Source organism: Medicago sativa, chromosome 2 (assembly GCF_051527215.1).
Source record: "Medicago sativa cultivar Bolivia chromosome 2, Bolivia_mono, whole genome shotgun sequence".
NCBI classification, from domain to species: Eukaryota; Viridiplantae; Streptophyta; class Magnoliopsida; order Fabales; family Fabaceae; genus Medicago; species Medicago sativa.
The window spans coordinates 61734840-61753706 of NC_140750.1; the positions used below are offsets into that span (position 1 = coordinate 61734840).

At 34.2% G+C, this 18867-nt stretch overlaps 1 protein-coding gene across 1 annotated transcript; it reads right to left on the reverse strand.

The window, feature by feature from the left end:
* Positions 1–7697: 7697 nt before the first annotated feature.
* TBL41 (TRICHOME BIREFRINGENCE-LIKE 41) lies at positions 7698–13345 on the reverse strand. The gene is made up of 5 exons (XM_085745448.1): positions 12979–13345; positions 10130–10301; positions 8911–9086; positions 8430–8588; positions 7698–8177 (listed from the first exon to the last, which is right to left on the reverse strand). Exons 1-5 carry the CDS (start codon positions 13239–13241, stop codon positions 7886–7888), a joined length of 1062 nt encoding a protein of 353 aa, XP_085601574.1. The 5' UTR covers positions 13242–13345; the 3' UTR covers positions 7698–7885.
* Between the last annotated feature and the right edge of the window lie 5522 nt (positions 13346–18867).

Genomic DNA, 18867 nt, shown 5'->3' on the forward strand with positions numbered 1-18867 from the left:
ATTTAATCCCAACAAAAGAGTTTAGTTACTCATTCTCATGGTAACCTTACAAAGAGAAGAAAAGAGATGGATGATACCAAGCCTTGATGTCTCAATGAATCTTGTGACTCCACCTTCAAGCCTTAAGTCACGTAGCGTGTCTTTAGTCACGCTGCTGAGCCCATGCCAAGGATCTGTAGCGTGACTTAACTCACGCTAGTATTAACACTAGCGCAACTTAACTCACGCTAGTATTAACACTAGCGTGACTTAACTCACGCTGCTGCTGGTGCACTGCTCGCAGCAGATCAGACTGGCAGTGGCACCATAACAGAATGACAGTGGCACTAGCTACTGTCTTGTTCATTCATTCCCTGTTTACAGTACATGCATTCATTGATTCAACCAAAACTCATAATATAGAGAACATGCATTCATTCAATAATAATTTAGAAATGCAATTTTAACGAAAATTAACACAAATGTCATAAAGAGGCGCAACCGCGCAAATGTAAATATGATACAACCAGTTGCTAGACCTAAATGTGAATACCAAAAAGTCGAGAAAATACTACAAATATCCAAAAAGTCATAAAATGTAGTCCTAAAATAAGACACTATTGGTCCTCCTGTGGACTCCTAGACCTCCTCCTCGGAACCGGCTGCTGCTCAAACATGTTATAGTCGGTACGGAGTGTAACACCCCGTTTTCCCAACATAAAAATTTCATTTAAAATCAGAGTATTTTGATCACAAACGGAATGTCACATACTTCTTTTAAAACATAAAATGGATAATAATAATTATCTCTCAAATTCAACATCAATATCTAAAATCATGCAGCGGAAAATAGTTCAGCATTTAAAAGTCTTGGCACGCAGGCCTTATTGGAAAATCTCATAATTAGTTCATAAAAGAGACACGTAAGGAATAGAAGTAAAAGCAAGCCCCCATCCCGTTACGTATCAGAGCACCTAGACACCAAGTGAGGAGTCCACTCACGAACGCCTCTAATCTTTATTACCTGCACATTACCCACGGTCGAGGCAACATATACGCAGAAGGGGTGAGATTTCACAATCAATACATTAAGCATATAATCCAATAAAATGCATTTAACAACTTAAACATTAATAACATGTCAACAATTAACAATCAGTATATTTTTCATTTCATAACAAATACAATCATCAAATATCATTACTAATTTTCATCACAAATCATAATCAACTTAACACTCAACTTGACGACACAACTCATCTTTGACCATGAAACACTATCAACTCAACAACAACTTGACAACACAACTCATCTTAGACCATGCAACTCTATCAACTCAACAACTTGACAACTTAAACATCATGAAACTTCTTGATATGCAAATGCATGTGGTACCAATCAACAACAAATGAGCATAATAGGCTCTTCAACGTGTGAGCACAAAGGCTGCCGGGCCTAAAGCCCCCAACTTTAATGAGCACAAAGGCTGCCGGGCCTAAAGCCCCCAACTTTAATGAGCACAAAGGCTGCCGGGCCTAAAGCCCCCAACTTTAATGAGCACAAAGGCTGCCGGGCCTAAAGCCCCCAACTTTAATGAGTATGCAATGAACTCAAACTTCCAGCAACTTAGACGACATCATGAACGACTCATACGACTCATAATCATGGACAACTTCTTAATTTCTTGCAACATAGACCGACTCATGCAATCTCAAGACATTAAAGGTCAGCAGCAATGAACAGCAACAGATTTACAACATATAACAGTGTTGGAATATCTCAACATCATTTAAGGAATGGATTACATCAACATAAATATCATAAAACATCATAACATTATTCATGCAACATTACTAATCATTTCAGTCATATAAACAGACTTCTGTAACATCTGGAAACATTCTAAATCACCCTCATTCTTACTTCTAAGGTCAGCTCAAGACTATACGTGCGAAAGGATCGCATCGGGACAATTTTGGGCAACTAACAGCCTAACTCGCAGTTGCGAGTAACTTTGCTCGCAATGGCGAGCAAAGCATGCGTTCTGGGTTCCTAAGTCTTTACTCGCAGTGGCGAGTTATTCTGCTCGCAGTTGCGAGCTTACAGGTCACTCGCAGTTGCGAGTTGCATTGCTCGCAGTTGCGAGTTCTGGGTTCTAGCTCGTAGATGCGAGTGTTCTTGCTCGCAGATGCGAGCGATGAATGTCAGTACGGCCAGAAACCTAAAAATCACAGCTTTTCACCTATATTCATGATTCCTTCATCCAAATAGCATCTAATTATCATCTTAAGTCATATCTAAGGTCTGTACACTAATTTTGCATCAATCTAACATCTGTTCTTGATTTATTCATCAAATTGATCCTAAACCTAATTCTCAATTCTCACCAAAACTTAACCTAATCATGCTAAATTCATCCTATAGAATTATACCCTTAATAATATTGAAAATTAGTCTCACCCTTACCTGATAATAGCAGAATCGCAGCCCTCCTTTGGTTCTTCTCTCTTTCTGACTTTTCTCCCTTTTTCTCTAAAAACGTACGTACTACTTTTCCTAACTTATGTCTGTCTATTTATCTCTCCTTTTTACTCTTCTCACTACTAATTGCTCATCTCACCACGCAGCCCAATCTTTAATATTTTTATTTTATTTCTCATATCTTATTTTATTTAATAATAAAATAAGTCACACCAACATAACAACTTCACAACATCAATATACTTCACGTCATTCTAGAAAATCACATAATTTATCTATAAATCATGCAAACTATTTAAATTCTTAAATCATATAAATATATATATAAATAAATATATAAATCCTTATTAAATTAAGTAAATAATTAAGACGGGCGTTACACGGAGTCCCTCCAAAATGCCAAAGAAGAGTGGATTAGAAACCACCTCTGGAATCCCCATCGCATGCTCCACTCTCTCTCTCTCTCATGCTGCCGATGACCTGCAATGGATCGGGAGGATGTCTGGCCCACTCCTAGTCAACAAGAATATCCTGGTAGACAGGTCTCGGCATGACAATATCAGGCTCTGGAGCAGGGTTGACGATGAGAGGATGGGACACACGGTAGAACCACCTGACGTACCTATCTGAATGCTTCCAAGGCTCGTCGTTTGGGACCTGGGCACCCCTCCGCTGGTGGGGAACGACATGCATAGCAAACTCCAAGAAGGCAGCAGGCACATCTGCTGGGGCAAGAGGCATAACATCAGTAGGAGGTCGGGGAACCCTCTGAACATGTCCGTACTGCCTCAGCACCCGCTCCGGCAAGTGACGCACCATCCTCTGACTGCCTGCCATGATCCATCCGGAGTACCAGCACACGTCATGAAAAGGCGTCACGTCTCGTCGGTGCTCGTACGGCCTCTAGGTGACATGACAATGCTCCATCGAGTCCAACAAGCCTCTGAAGTGGTCAGCATCAACAAACCCCTTTTGAGGTTTCCATCTGCCCATATACGGGTCCTCCCGGTCATAATTTACATATCTGGACCTCGGAACCACATGTCTGAAGTGAGCTATAACCCATCCCTACAAACACAAAGAGACAAAATATATATTTGTCATACAATAAACTATACATTTATTTTTAACTTAAAAAAAGAAAAAAATATATATTACCACAAGCAAGCTCATGTAACCACCAACTGAGCCAACATTTGCGTCTGAGGTAAGATTCAGCTGCTCATACAAGAAAGCAAGTCCCATCGCGCCCCATGACCACGTGCCTATGTTAGCCAAATCCCGAATGGCAAGCATCCACAGCAGACTAATGGTTTTGCTGTTCTTGCCGGCAAAAAGGGTGTAGCCAAGCAAGAGCAACAAAAACGCCTTCACACAGGCGGGCCTAATACGACTCAACTCATGCTCCTCCTCCTGTGATAAATCCTCCCCCAGCAATTGGTTACACATGTTCACCAGGTGGTCATAACGGTCTTTCAGGGCCGTGTAGGAGACAGAGGCGCCAAAATCAGTCAGCTGCCCAACCGCATCCTCCACCGGAAACAAAAGGTGGGTCACCAGCAGATCCATAGCGTGGTCATAATCTAAATCCTCCACCTCCTCATGAATGAGCCGTCCAGCGACGGGGATGCCTAGGAGACAAGCGACATCATCCAGTGTGATGGTCATCTCCCCAACAGGCAGATGGAAGTTGCTGGTCTCCTGATGCCATCTCTCAGCCATGGCACACACTAATCCGTGGGAGATGTTGTCGTACCCAGTCAAAAGGAGGGGCCTTAGACCCGATCTATCAACCGGTTCCCAGAACCAAGGGTTAGCATCTGAAGGCAACGGAAGGGACAGGGAAGAAAGCTTCAATTTCCTCCCGTGCGAGATGCCTTTCATCTTACGATTCGCTTGCAACTGAAATACAACAAAAATATAATTAAATATGTTAAAGAAACATGAAATAATAAACTATAAATATTCTACGTAAAATAAACATGAAATAATAAACTATATATATTCTACGTAGAATATTATACGTAGAATATCATTAAACATGAAATAAACTTCATAAATAAAAATACGTAGAATATATTATACGTAGAATATTATACGTAGAATATCATTAAACATGAAATAAACTTCATAAATAAAAATACGTAGAATATATTATACGTAGAATATTATACGTAGAAAAAACTATATATATTATACGTAAAATAAACATGAAATAATAAACTATAAATATTCTACATAACATATTATACGTAAAATAAACTTCACATAATAGTAAAATATCATTAAATTAAATAAAGCAATTTATACTTACTGATTTATCGTTCCAAAGCTTGCATGCCACGTGTTTACCGAAGTCCGGTAAAAGTGACAACTCGTAAGGCCCCTGGAAAGCCCCCATCCTCGTCCTCCATAACAGGCTCTGCATGCAGCTGCTCGGGATCCTGCTCAGGATGATGCTGCTGAGGAGGCTGCTCAGGATGCTGCTGCTGAGGAGGGTCGACAAACTGATGCTCAGGCTGATACCCCTCCTGAAACTGAGGCTGATACTCATACCCCTCCTGATAGTGATAACCCGGCTGAAATCCAGACTGCTCCTGATAATGCTGGTCCTGATAAGCTAGCTCCTGAAACTGATGCTGATACTGTGGCGGGTCCACAATCTGGGATGCACCCGTCTGTGACATCGATCCCCCTGCAGCATCAACAGTAGCAAGACTCGTGGCCCCCACTCTCCCTCGACCTCGACCCTGCGGAGCCTGTAGTGCTTGCTTCTCCCTACGTGCACTACTAGTAGGGGCCATCCTCCCTAACCTAAGCCTATCAGGCCTCTCCTGCTCAGACATATCTGCACAAATATCAAATAAAATTTAACACATTTTCACATGTAATCTTTAACAATACAACAACAACACTATAATGTCGACAGTGACATTTGAATCCATAGATACCACATTGCAGTCAAATTAACTATAATCAACATTAACAAACATAACTCTAACTAATTACATCATTAACAATCCAATAAAACAAAAAAATTATCATTGAGACATTTCACCGAACATGTAGTGTGCATTTTTCAAACAACTATGTGATCTAGCATTTTCAAAACCCTAAACTACCACATTGTACCCTAAACAACATCTAAACAACAATTCCTAAGTTTAATCATCACTAACAACCATAATCTTTAACATGCAAGACAATTTTTTAAAAACCTAAAAATGTTAATTTTCTACTAAAATTCGAAAATTTCAACCAAAATAATGCAAAGAAGTAGTATAATAATCACTTACTTGATATTTTGGAAGAAATTCGGTTTGAATGGCGCAAGAATGGTGAAATTTGGATTTGGGGGTGAAATTTTCGTTTTTTGAAAAGTTGAAAATAGAGGTTCTGTGTTGCTGTGTTGGTGATAACCAACTTAAGTAACGCTGCGCAACTTAAGTCACGCTGCGCAACTTAAGTTGCGTTACCGTTATAACTGGTGCATGTTAACTTGCGCGGCGTGAGTTAACATGCGTAAGGGTATATAGGTAATTTACTTTGGGACTGAGCAATACTGTTTAGGTAAAGAGCAGGATTCCCTGGCTAATTCTCTCTCGGGTCAACAGCCCAACAACTTTTACTATGCATAGACCAATACCAAAGATACTTGCTATTATCTTCTATTCACACCTCCTTTTCTTCATTATGTTGTACAAGTGGCACAATAGTTTCTTCTTATTCTTTTTACTAGCAAATCTCCAAAAAAAAAAAATAGCATGTTTTATTTTCTCTCATTAGGTCACGTGGCTACTGATGATGATATAATAATAATTCACCCTTTGACTCAATAAATAAGGACATCACAATTTATTTAAAATGACTCTAAATTAAGTACTAAACTAATAAAACCAGAATAAAAACTTAATTAAAATGACTCTAAAAATATGATATGGCAGAGTGTCATCAGTGAGGCAGGAGACTTGGGACTACGGTAGTTAGAGAAGACCAAAATCAGATGGAATTAATTTTGCTAATTATAAGTTAGAATAATCCCTAAAAATACGAATTTATTTATTACTTCAGTATAAGTTAGTATATTTGCTAATTTTGTATCATATTTTCTCAATAAAAAGGCGGATTCTAGGGTGAGGGCTCTATTAAGTCCCTCACCGGTGGACCACTCAACTTAACTGTTAGATTAAATAAGACTTATGCGATCTCATTAGGCTTCTACCACACTAAATTAATGTTCTTTCATTCTTAGCCAATCTCACTCTCTCCACCGTGAATACTCAGAAACACTGATAAAATATGAAGACACTCACCACAACTTTTTAATTTATTTTCTTTCTACCTTTCTAATGTAAGTACTCGATAGGCTAAAAAAAACTGCTAGAACTGTGTTGATATCAAAGCCTCCATTAATGTCTTTCTCATGTCAAGATCTTTGCCCACAATAAATATCACCATTGACAAAAAGAAAATGGAAAAGTACAGTTGCGAAGTTTTTTAAATGCCCTTATATTATTTTCTGAAGTAAAAACCTTTTATAACTCAAATTTTCCATTGCGTGCTTGATATTGAAGATGCGGTTTTTCAATTTCACCATCGAAGCATAATGGGAAAAATCTGGAATTTGTAAAATTTTGTCATGGAACGAAGGACTGAATTTCCATTTGTGTGGATGGACGAGTGATTGTGTTTTACATCAATTTTTAACCCAGGCAATGGTTGTGGAAATAACCTGACCCTAGAGACATGGTTTTTTTTACCAGTGAGGGAAGAAGATGGTTGTGATCCAGTGTACACGGTGTACAACAAGATGTGTGTAATTTAATTAATCTGACGCCTCTTAATAGTGGTCCACCGGTGAGGGACTTAATTGGACCCTCACCCTAGAATCCACCCAATAAAAAATGAAACATTTGACGAAATGCGTTATATCTTATTCCATTCCGTATATGGTTTTAAACAATTTAAGTAAAATATTTAATTACTCCAATATTTTTTACCAGCAAAATGAACACCTAGCTATTAATTATAGCAGCCAAAAACAAAGGTACAAGTTGTACCAATGCTAGCTGCACTATCCAGTACACATAAAAAGAATTACATGTGTAATTAACTCTTTTATCTCATTTCATTACTTCAAACATACCATTCTAGTGGTGGAAGAATGGACTTCAAAATTATATTCAAACTATATTGAGTCTATTGTTCAATATAAAGACTTTAGAGCACAAAATATATTATTTCACAAACTCAATATCCAAGATACTTTTATTATTATTATTAAATTTTGAGCACACTCCAATAGTACAAAAGGATAGTCAAGTTATCAAATCCATATCAAACCACCCCAATTTTTCTATATAAATTTTTATCTGTAAAAAATCCACTAAATCCCCCCAATTGATTAATCATAAAAAAAATCACATTAAATAAGGTTGTAGAGTATTTGGTTCCAAGTATCTGGAACACCAGAAAGACACCAATGGCTACAATCCATTCCCTTTGAACCAAAAAGTCCATAGATTGAAGGATGGCCATCTTTTCTTAGGAGTGAGAGGGTTGTGATGTCAAGCAATGTGACTGGTTTCTTAATTGTGCTTAGTACACTCTTCAACACACCCACAGCCGGCGGCAATCCACCCGGATATGTCGATCCGGCCAACGGTGTCTTCTCTCGTATACAACTCTTTGCACTTGGTTCATTCCATAGGGTGCCACTGAAATAAGAGTTCAAATTAGAAACACTATCCTCATGTCACAAAAAAAAATTAATGAGCTCCGAAACCAATTTGAAATTCGCCAAACATTACAATAATTGGATAGAACGAACTCATATTTTTTAAGCAATATTCGAGTCTTATAGATAAAAATATAAATTAGGAAGAGGGACCTCACAAAAAGTGATGAGACAAATTTCCTAAAAAAACCGTAAATATTTCGCACAAATAACATGGTTAAAATTTACTTACTTGTAATGAGATGGGGAAATCCCTTGAAAGAAGACCTTTACTTTTGCAGGGTCGATGTTGGTGTCTACCCATCTTGCCCATGTAGTGAGTGCTCTTTCAAAAGCCTTCATCCTATCCATGTCTTTCATAACTTGATTTCCCACTTGGATATAATCCCATCTAAGAAATATCCATTCACTCATAGTTTAATAACAAAAATAGAGTTTTATATAAACTTTTAATACAAATCAATTTTACATTAAGTCATAATTTTTTTTTATTTCATGGCATCAATTTTTAAATATAATTATAAAAATAAAGTAATATGATAAAATAGTAGTTTTTTTTTTTGAATTACGATGTAACAAATCAAATCAACTGTTGACGCGTTTCGTTGATCTGATTAGTTCAGTCTAGTTTTTCAAAATCCTACTTTCAATATTGCAATTTTTTTTTAACCCTCCGATTATCAGAGAAAATTATATAAAAATGATTAACATACGGTTGAGTGGGTCCTCTACGTGACCACCAATGCCATGTGTTAAAGATAAGCATATCAATTCCTTTCCACAACTTGCTTCCTTGTATGGAATCAAGCTTCAAGACTCTGCCTATATCCTCTCGGACAACATCCACTAAATACACGTTCCTATCAAGCATCACTTTCACCTCATACTCCTGCAAATTATTTTAAAAATAAAATAACCTTATGAAAGGAAATTTCCTAAGATAATGATGAACTCAAATAATGCAATACTAAAAAACAAAGCTAGTTAGTTCCACATAAATACAATCACAAAATTTAATGAGACGTGGCTAAGTTGGCAATATACATTGAGATTATGGGTAAGAGAATCTATGTTTGATTCTGACAAAACACACATTTTATGAGGCAGAGATATAACTATATTTTTACCTCAATTGAGGATTAGTCTCATATAGAGATGAAAGTTGGAGATGTATTATGGAATCTCAATTAAGCTAAATAACTCAATTACAATGGTTAAAAGAAATGTAACAAGGATCCATTTGGATTAGGCTGATTTTGAGTTTTTACAAAATAATTTGTGTAAATAAATAAGCTTTTATGTATTATTTATAAGTTTGTAAATGTAGTTTATGAAAAAATAGTTTATAAAGATACATTTTTCGTTAGTGCGGACTTATAAATTAACATAAAAACTTATTTATTTATATAATTATTTTGCATAAGCTCATAATAAGTTTAATTAAAACGGTCCCTAAATCTCGTAAGTATAATTCATATAATAAAATACTATAGAAATATGTGATACGTTAAGACACAAATTCAAACTTACAATTTCCTATTTTTTTAGTATTTAGTGTATGTGAATTTCGTCATTAGGATTGTGAAGGAAAAAAAAATACAATCATAAAGTATATACCGTAAATTTAGCCATTACCCAAATATGAGAATATTAAAGCTTTTTGATTTTGAAAGCAATTCTATCCAGAATAAGAGAAAGTGATAGGAGTTGGATCATGCAAGTAAAAAGAGGGGGTGCATTAAAAATAGAAGCAACGTATGGAGATCACCATTTGCCTAACTTACTTGCGAATATGGACAACCATTGACATTACAACAACCATTGTAACTAACCTCACTCTGTCTATTTCTTATGGTTGCAATAAGAATAATTAATTAATGATTGATAGTATAAAGTTATATCTATAGTATTATAAAAAAATATATAACTTACCGTAAATGTAAATATAGAAACATCTTCAACTCTAACCACAGTGTAATTGGAATTGGGCACTGCAGAATGAAGCAAGCAAGTCAAAGACTGCCATTGATTTCTGCTCAATGAATCTCCCACAAACATGATGCTCTTTCCCCTCATTCTTTCAAGAAAATCTTGTCCATTGAACCTAAAATTAAACATAATAAAATATGTGATTAGATGAGTTGCGTTTTGAGAGTTCATCAGGGTCGAGGCGAACTTAAATACTTAAAGAATATTCGCATATAATTCACAAAAGAGATTCTCACGTTAACCACACAAGTTATACTCACAACTTAGTGAGGTATGGGTCAACTCCTATCAACTTAACCAAGCTTCATTTTCTACTACTACATTATTGATTCTTATATAATTTTTTTTTTTAAGAAGTTAAATTAGCCCATCCAAATTGGCACTGAAGAAAATCAAATCTGAGATCTCGAGGAGGAGCACACTCCCAGATTGTTAAAATATTTCCTTAACATGATTTAATACAATAAAATTGAATTTTTTTAAACAACATAAGTCAAGTATCAACCAATTATCCCTTAAAAGATAACATACGTCAATTATCGTTATAATTTACTTTGCTGACTTCACTTGCCACTTTGAGTTCAAGTTGTTTGCATGTAGTACTCCAAAAGCAAAAATTAGAACAAAACTACAAAAGGAGAAGGGATACATTGGGAATAAAATGAAGTATCGGAGGAGAAAAGGGTCAATATAAAACAAGAGTTTCTCAGTTTTGGTCTATTGCGGGTCCCTCACGACACTTTCTTTTCTCATAACAAATGATGTACTAATTATAAACTTTTGGAGGATGTTAAACAGTGCCCTCGGGTATTGGTTAAACACCAAAAGAAGTAAGTTTTTGTTAAAAAGTAATATAATTATTACTTCATGAAAAGTGACAGTTTATAGTTTTAAGACAGAAAATTCTATTTTTGGATTCCTTAACCAATGCCCCGGAGGCACTGGTTAACAAGACCCTAAACTTTTTTATAAAAGAAAAATTAGATGAGGTTGAATTCAGACTCAAGGTTAGGGCAAACTTCAAATCGCTTGCTGAAATACTTGGGAAAAACTTCAGCGACATAATGTCACGGTACCATTGTGCATAGAGCCAATAAAATTTTGACACATATGCTGGGAAAGTTTATGTTTACAAGATCCTATGGACCAAATGCAATGACACAAGATCCTATGGACCAAAATTAATGGCACCGTGCCATTAATGGCACCGAAGTGCTACTCGAAATACTTCCTCTATCCAAAATATAAGTAAAAATGGGTCAATATAAGTTGATATATCTGGTATCAAATTTTAACTAAATACATTAATTTTTGTTGATCAATTTTTGTATTTACATATTATCCTTAAAGAAATTTTTACATCAGTGGCCAAAGTTAATGTCACATCTCTACAAAATATGTGTCAAACTATGAAGCACAGATACTTTTTCAATTAGGCGTGTCTCAGTGTCAGACACATATCATGTCCGATCGACATCGACACATATAATCACGTTGAATTATGTGATTTTTTCAAATTATTAATGGTGTCAACATGTCAATGTCTATATCATGTCTGATGTCCGTGTCCATATCCGTGTCAACTTCTTACTAATCGAATAAATTTTTATCAACAATGATGGTGTACTAATTAATTATGTTTGGGTGTTTTGTCACATTGACATGTGACAACTTACAAGACCTTTTAACTAAACACAAATTTCGAGCCAACCTAAGCCAAACATTCGAGCTTTTAATTCCCGCTAATGTTTGTTCCTTAAAAAAATCCAGTTGTTTTACAGGCTGTTATGATTGGATCATACCAAAAGGTCACATGATAGATCTCCTACTACTTTTTCTAACAATGAAAAAAATGTGCTGGAACAAAAATGATTGAACCAGAAAACAAAAATAAATCCTTAATAAATGGTGGCATTTAACATACACAAATGATAATAAAGCCCGTCATCAATTATAAAATCAATGAAAATTAATTTTTTGTCACAATAGAACAAAACAAACACGAAACATATCCCTTAAATATGTGTTTTCAATAAATCACTCATAACTACCAAACTATAGATGCCTTTTTTGTCATAATGTTTTAACTAACATTTCTTTTGATTATTTTTTGGAAAATGCTAACTGATGCCCCGACACTGGTTAAGAGTACTAAAAAAGGAAATTTTATAGTAATTAGTAATTAATATAGTGAAAAGTGTGTAATTAATCCATAAAAAGTTTAAAAAGTTTCCGTTTTTAGTAATACGTTCCTTTTATGGTGTGTTTAACCAGTGCCCCAGGGCACCGGTTAGCATGACCCTTATTTTTTTTATAGCCAACCTATTGCATATAATCATATATTCATATTTATATATGAACAACTCTTCATTTGAAACCTTAGTTTGTCGCATTATTATGAAAGTCCTTTTTTGTATTTCTACGTGTAACTACATAAACTAATCCTTAAGTTGAGTAAGATTACGATAAATGATAAAACTCTCTCATAAGATTAACATCATTGCATTTAGGACGCTAATTTGAAATGAACATGCTAACCAAACTAAATATTTATGTTTTTTGATTATTCAAATTTTTTTTTTTTTATGTTTTTTGAGTGAAGTAACTAATATTGAATATTATTGATTACAACCAACAACAATTAGTACTAGTAGTAGTATTACTCAACTAAAAACGCAGAACAAGTTTAAATATCCAAAGGTGGTAATTAAATTATGCCAATGTGATAGTATAAAGTTGAAAATGACAATAAAAAAAGTAACCAATAAGAAAAAAGAAAGAGTAATGATAACCTGAGTAAATTGCAGGACAGTGGTTGCCATCTATAATGGGTATAAATCAGATCAGGTCTACCATTTGCTTCACACCTGAACTCTCTTTCTATAAATGGACACGTGGCTGTTGGTTTATACAACGGATATGACTCATCCACCACCCATTTTCCTGTAAACATATCACACTGTTGAGAAGAACCTCCATAACCCTTTGCTTTCACTCTCACCACCACCATAAGAATAAGGAAAAAATATGAGAGAATATGGTGAATATAACCCATTTCTCAACCTCTCAAAGGTTATGAGAGAGAGAGGGAGAGAGAGGGGAGGGAGAGAGAGGGGAGGGAGAGAGAGGTTGTTTTGTTTTGTAACTCTCTTGTGTTATGAATATTTGTTTGATAAGCTCATGGTATTTATATAAGTGTGTGGATGCATGTGTATTCATGGGACACTCTTTGAAGAGAGTTATTTTGTTTTCTTTTGCTATTTTTAGTTTTTAGTTCTCTTTCTTTTTTAGAAATTGTTGTTTTCTTATGGGAATCGAATATCTTTACTTATAACTATAAAAATTAATTTTTTGAATCGGATAAAACCCGGTAAAATGCGATAAAATTCTCGTTCAAAATATTTAAGTTTGATTCGAATCACAATCTTGGGTTAAACTTAGAGCATCCATAATAGTAGTTCTTTAACAGGGACTCCTTAAATGAATCTCACGTTACACATCATTTATTTATAATATTTTAATAAAAGTACATATTAAAGACTCAATGACTCCAATAAGAGTACACTAATAATGATTTCAATGAAAAGTACTTAAATAGGTCCCACTATTTTACATCATTAAACAAAAATAATTTATTTATTAAATTATAAATTACCTCATAATATTTAATTATAATCCTTAAAAAAATTAAATTATAAAATATTTATTTATTCGTATGAACTTAAATTTCTGCCACATTTGCCAATAATTTAAAAATGGAAAAATTAACATTACAAATTTTACATTCCTTCCTTAAAAAATAATAATAATAATAATAATAATAATAATAATTTGCATGAATTACATTTTATTTAAACGTGGGATCCGTTAGTTACCTATGAGAGAGAGGGTCTTTATATAGTTGCTCGTTCCTTAATGATGACTCATTTTTTCTTCCTCCAATAGAAGGTCCTTAACAGGAAGTGGCCATTGTTAAGTAAGGACCTCTCGTTGGAGATGCTCTTATCTCATTCAAATGTTTTTGATTAAATTGTTATTTAATGTTGAGTGATCATTAATTGAATATAATTATCATTGATTGATATAATTGAATATGAGTCTTGTTAACGAGTTCCCCGGGACACTCTTTAATGATCATTGATTGATATATTTTAATCATAATACCAAAATGCATATTTCGAATCTTTAAGATTGATGAAATCAGAATAACATCGTCATTATGATAAAGTATTTTTTTATTTTTTTTAAAAAAAGTTATAATGAAATTTCAATAATCAAACCTCTTTACTTGTCCAGCACAAGATATGCTAGAGAGAAACAAAGAGAAAAATTAAGTTGCATAAACATGTAAGACATACAATCTCACAATTTTTTATTTTTTATTTAAATTAACAGAAACATGTAGGACATATATACAATCTCACGAATATATGTTACTTTTGTAAATATCATCCGAATTATGTAAAAAAAAAAATAAACATTAAAAAAATTGACAGCGTATTCCAATAACCATAGAAAAATACATCTTTTATAATTTTTTTTTTGTGGTCGGGATTCGAACCAGGACCATCTTTTATAATCTTTGATATGACTAAAAAAGAGAAGAAAACTATTAAAAACAAAATGGTATTTACCCGGAATAAAAATACGTTGTCGATCTACAATAAAAACGTTGATCTAATAATAATTAGCTTTTAAAACGTTGATCTTATTCCCTAAAAATAATAATAATAACGTTGATCTTATAATAATAGTAATAATTACCTTTTTAATAGTTGGGAAGAAAGAGATCTCAATCACCAAATGACTACTACCTTGAAAGGAATTTACTACTGAAATTAGCGCCATTTTAATTTTGAGTGGAAAAGGAATAAAAGGAATTGGGTGTTGTGTGGTTGTTGCAAGATGGTATGAACTTTCGTGATGAGCTAGGGATTGCAATTGACACTAATATGAAAATATAAAAAGAAAGAAAAAGGAAATATCAAATTGATTCTAACACAATAAAAGAAAAGGCTAAAATATGGTTTTGGTCCCTGCAGATATGCCTCGTTTTCGTTTTGGTTTTAGTCCCTGTAATTTTTTTTTTGTAGTTTTTGATCCCTGCAAATATGCCTCGTTTTGGTTTTGATCCCTGGCCCCACTGTTGTGATGATTTGCACACGTGGCACATGATGACTGAACCTATTTTGTAGAAAAATAGTCCCTGTAAAATATTTTGATTTTTAAAAAGGTCCCCCCTAATGGACTATTTCCAAAAACAAAATATTTTGCAGGAACCAAAAACTACAAAAAAATTTTACAGGGACTAAAACCAAAACGAGGCATATTTGCAGGGATCAAAACCATATTTTAGCCTTAAAAAAAAGAAGAAAAAAAAGGCCCGAGTTTTTTCAAAGTTGCTATCTAGTTTGAAGAGCGACTAATTTGGAGTATGAGTCTCATCATCCACTAGCAGAAGGTGGTGGCAATTAAAGCCGAGCAAAATTTTGTATAAACTGATTCAATACAATATTTTTTTTTAGTCTAGAGATTGGAATCTAAGACCTAAAAAAAAGCATACTATCAAGTTTGAAGTCTATACCATTAGTTGAAGAATCTTATTTGGAGAATGTATAGGGGTTGTTTGCCAACGCGTGTTCGTCTTTAGGATAAAGGAGTCGAGTGTTAAACAAAATGTGTTAGTTGTAAATTGCGGTTTCAGTGCTCAATTAGGTCTTCTGTCTTTGTTTATATAGCCTGCTTCCTGAATGGGCTTGATGCGCAGAACCGGCTAAAGATCAGCTGAATCTCGAATATTCAGCACAAATATTCTGAAGCCGATCAGATGTTTCCTTAAATGTTGCAACAACATTGTTAAGGACCATGCTAAGTATAAACCGCCTTTACCCTGCTTCTAGAAACATGCTTTCTTGGTCAACTCTTCACGTGAAACAAATCTTTAGATAATACATGAATATCTTCACGTTTAAAACGAATCTCCAAGTAAGCGGATCAAGGCACGCTATTATGTTGTACCAACATGTTAAGACGTTGTGTCTGACATCTTGCTATAACTAAAGTTTTAACAAAATGCAGCCAATACATGTCTAAAAACCTAACATAAATAATTAAGCATCAATTAGTCTTATTTGAATTTCCACTGATTTTTGGAACAAGCGTCACAAAAATCTAGAATTTGATTTACCGTGATTCTGGAGAAATCGTCACAAAATCATGGCTAATCTGATTATCAAGTTCAACCAAACCTACAACTAAGCGTTATGGAACCTAACAATCTTCATTTGAAATAGTATAAATCAAGCATCTAAAATAATTCAAATATCCTATGCAGGTCTCTGATAACAATTCAATATAATCAAATTTGAATTGAAACAAATGTTCAAACACAGACGAAATTATGAGTTGTAATTGATAGAATCAAAATGAAATGAAACAAGCGTCCAAACATATATAATCATGGGAAAATAGAAGACTGAAAGAAAAAAGATAGTAAATCATAAGAAACAAAAGTGACATTAGAATTCAGACCTCAAGACATTAAGCAAAATATTTGACCAATGGATACATGATTATACTTCAATGGACAATAACAGTTAAAGGCTCCCATAAGATGTCATTTTTGGTTGTAGCTTCCTTATTTATACCCTTAACAGTTTAACCTAGTTTTAGAAACCGAATTTCAACAGTTGTTGGGCTATAAATTGGCCTATCACAACAAAATATTTAGTGGCCCAAAATCCCGCAGTCAGCTTTAGTGATCCATAGATTCTTATTGTTTTACCATCAAGACGTTCGAACTGGGTTTTGTGAATAACATGAAAGTTATAGCTCCATTCCTTAGCTTTCCAACGCATATTTGTACGTCTTGTTTTGATAAACGCATCTGAAGTTATGGCATGAACGGTGAACATGGGTCAGAACACATTAAATACGGAAATTAATCCAAGAATTACATTAACGCTCAAATCAGACCAAAAGATATAGAAACATGCTAAAAAATATTATGTTAAGGACAGAAAGCTCTCAAATTGTCAAAATTATCAAACTCCCCCACACTTAAGATTTTGCACTCCGACCAAAACTCAAGATTAAAGCCTTAAAATAAAAATCAAGACAAAATAAAATAGATCATGATACAAAGGTGCAAGACTCTAGCACATTCTAAGATTCAAGTAGCATGGCAATCATGAATAAAATCTTATAACATGCGTAATATATAAGGGGGCTAATCAAGACAAAATAAAATAGATCATGATACAAAGGTGCAAGACTCTAGCACATTCTAAGATTCAAGTAGCATGGCAATCATGAATAACATCTTATAACATGCGTAATATATAAGGGGGCTAGTTGACTAAAAAGTGCATAAAAGATGATAGCACTAAATTAAGTTTTCTTATATATTCGTTTGTAATCTATGTTATGGAATGTTGTTGTTAATCATATTGAAACCCTAACCGTCTCTTTATTATTAGGTTAAAATGCACTTTTGGTCCCCCAAGTTTCACAAACTTGTAATTTTGGCCCCCAAGTTTAAAAATAGCACTTTTGACTCTTAAGTTTTACCCCCTTTTCAAATCCTTGGTCCCCCTTGATTTTGACCCAGTCAAAGCTGACATGGCGCTATTTTTTAATGTTCTTTGTTGATGTGGATGCAATTTAAAATAAAAGAAAAAAGCATAAAACAATTAAAGGTCACGTGAGCCATTCCATTTTCCAAATCAGAACACAAAATCAAATTGGGAATTAGGGCTTAGGGTCTCATTCTCATCTCAATCAAAAATAAAAAACGTGAGAAGATTACATTCATGAAATCGAAACCGAACATGATTTGGAAAGACTTGGATTCCAAAGGAAAATAAAAAACGAAAGGCTCTGATGCGAAATTGAAAATGATAGCGATGAAGAAAGGTACAAAAATGGTGGTTGGTGAGAAGGTTGATTCGAGTTCGAAGATGAAAGATCCGAAAACGATGGTTGCTGAGAAGGTCGATTCAAGTTCAAAGAAGAAAGAATCGAAAATGGGAGTTGCTGAGAAGCTGATGGGTGATGCGATGAAGGAAAATAATGGAATGAAGGACATTGCTTTGGGTGATGGAACAAGTCAGAACCAAGTCAGGAAAATAATGGAATGAATGAAGGACATCGCCTCGAAAGAGCCCTAATAATTTTCTTCTGCCTTTCTGAAACTTCAGCATCATACCAATTAAAAAAACTAGTATGGAGCTCGTGTCAAGCACAGGTAAATAATTTTCCATTAAAAAAATAATTTTTGTTTCAAAAAAATAAAGGAAAATAGTTGTTTTTTGTTGTATAGTGACACACGTTTTAGAGAGTGCTCAAGTAAAATATACCATCTTTTTTTTTTGGTAGTAAAATAGACCATCTTTTTATTATGTTTGGAATATAAAACAGATCAGTTTTGTAAAAACGTGTTTAAATATAAATATGGTTTATTTGTAATAAAATTACATATTTAGTCTCAGCATTATTGTTTGACATGCAGTCACGTATTTATGTATGGATGTAATTTATTATTAATTTTTAATATTATGAAATATATTTGAAACATTAAAGATAATGGGGCTATATTGACCATATTAACGGTCTAATATTATTAATTAGCGTAAAGGGAACACAAAAATATGTTGAGATAGCCGCCTCCACCAATGACCTAA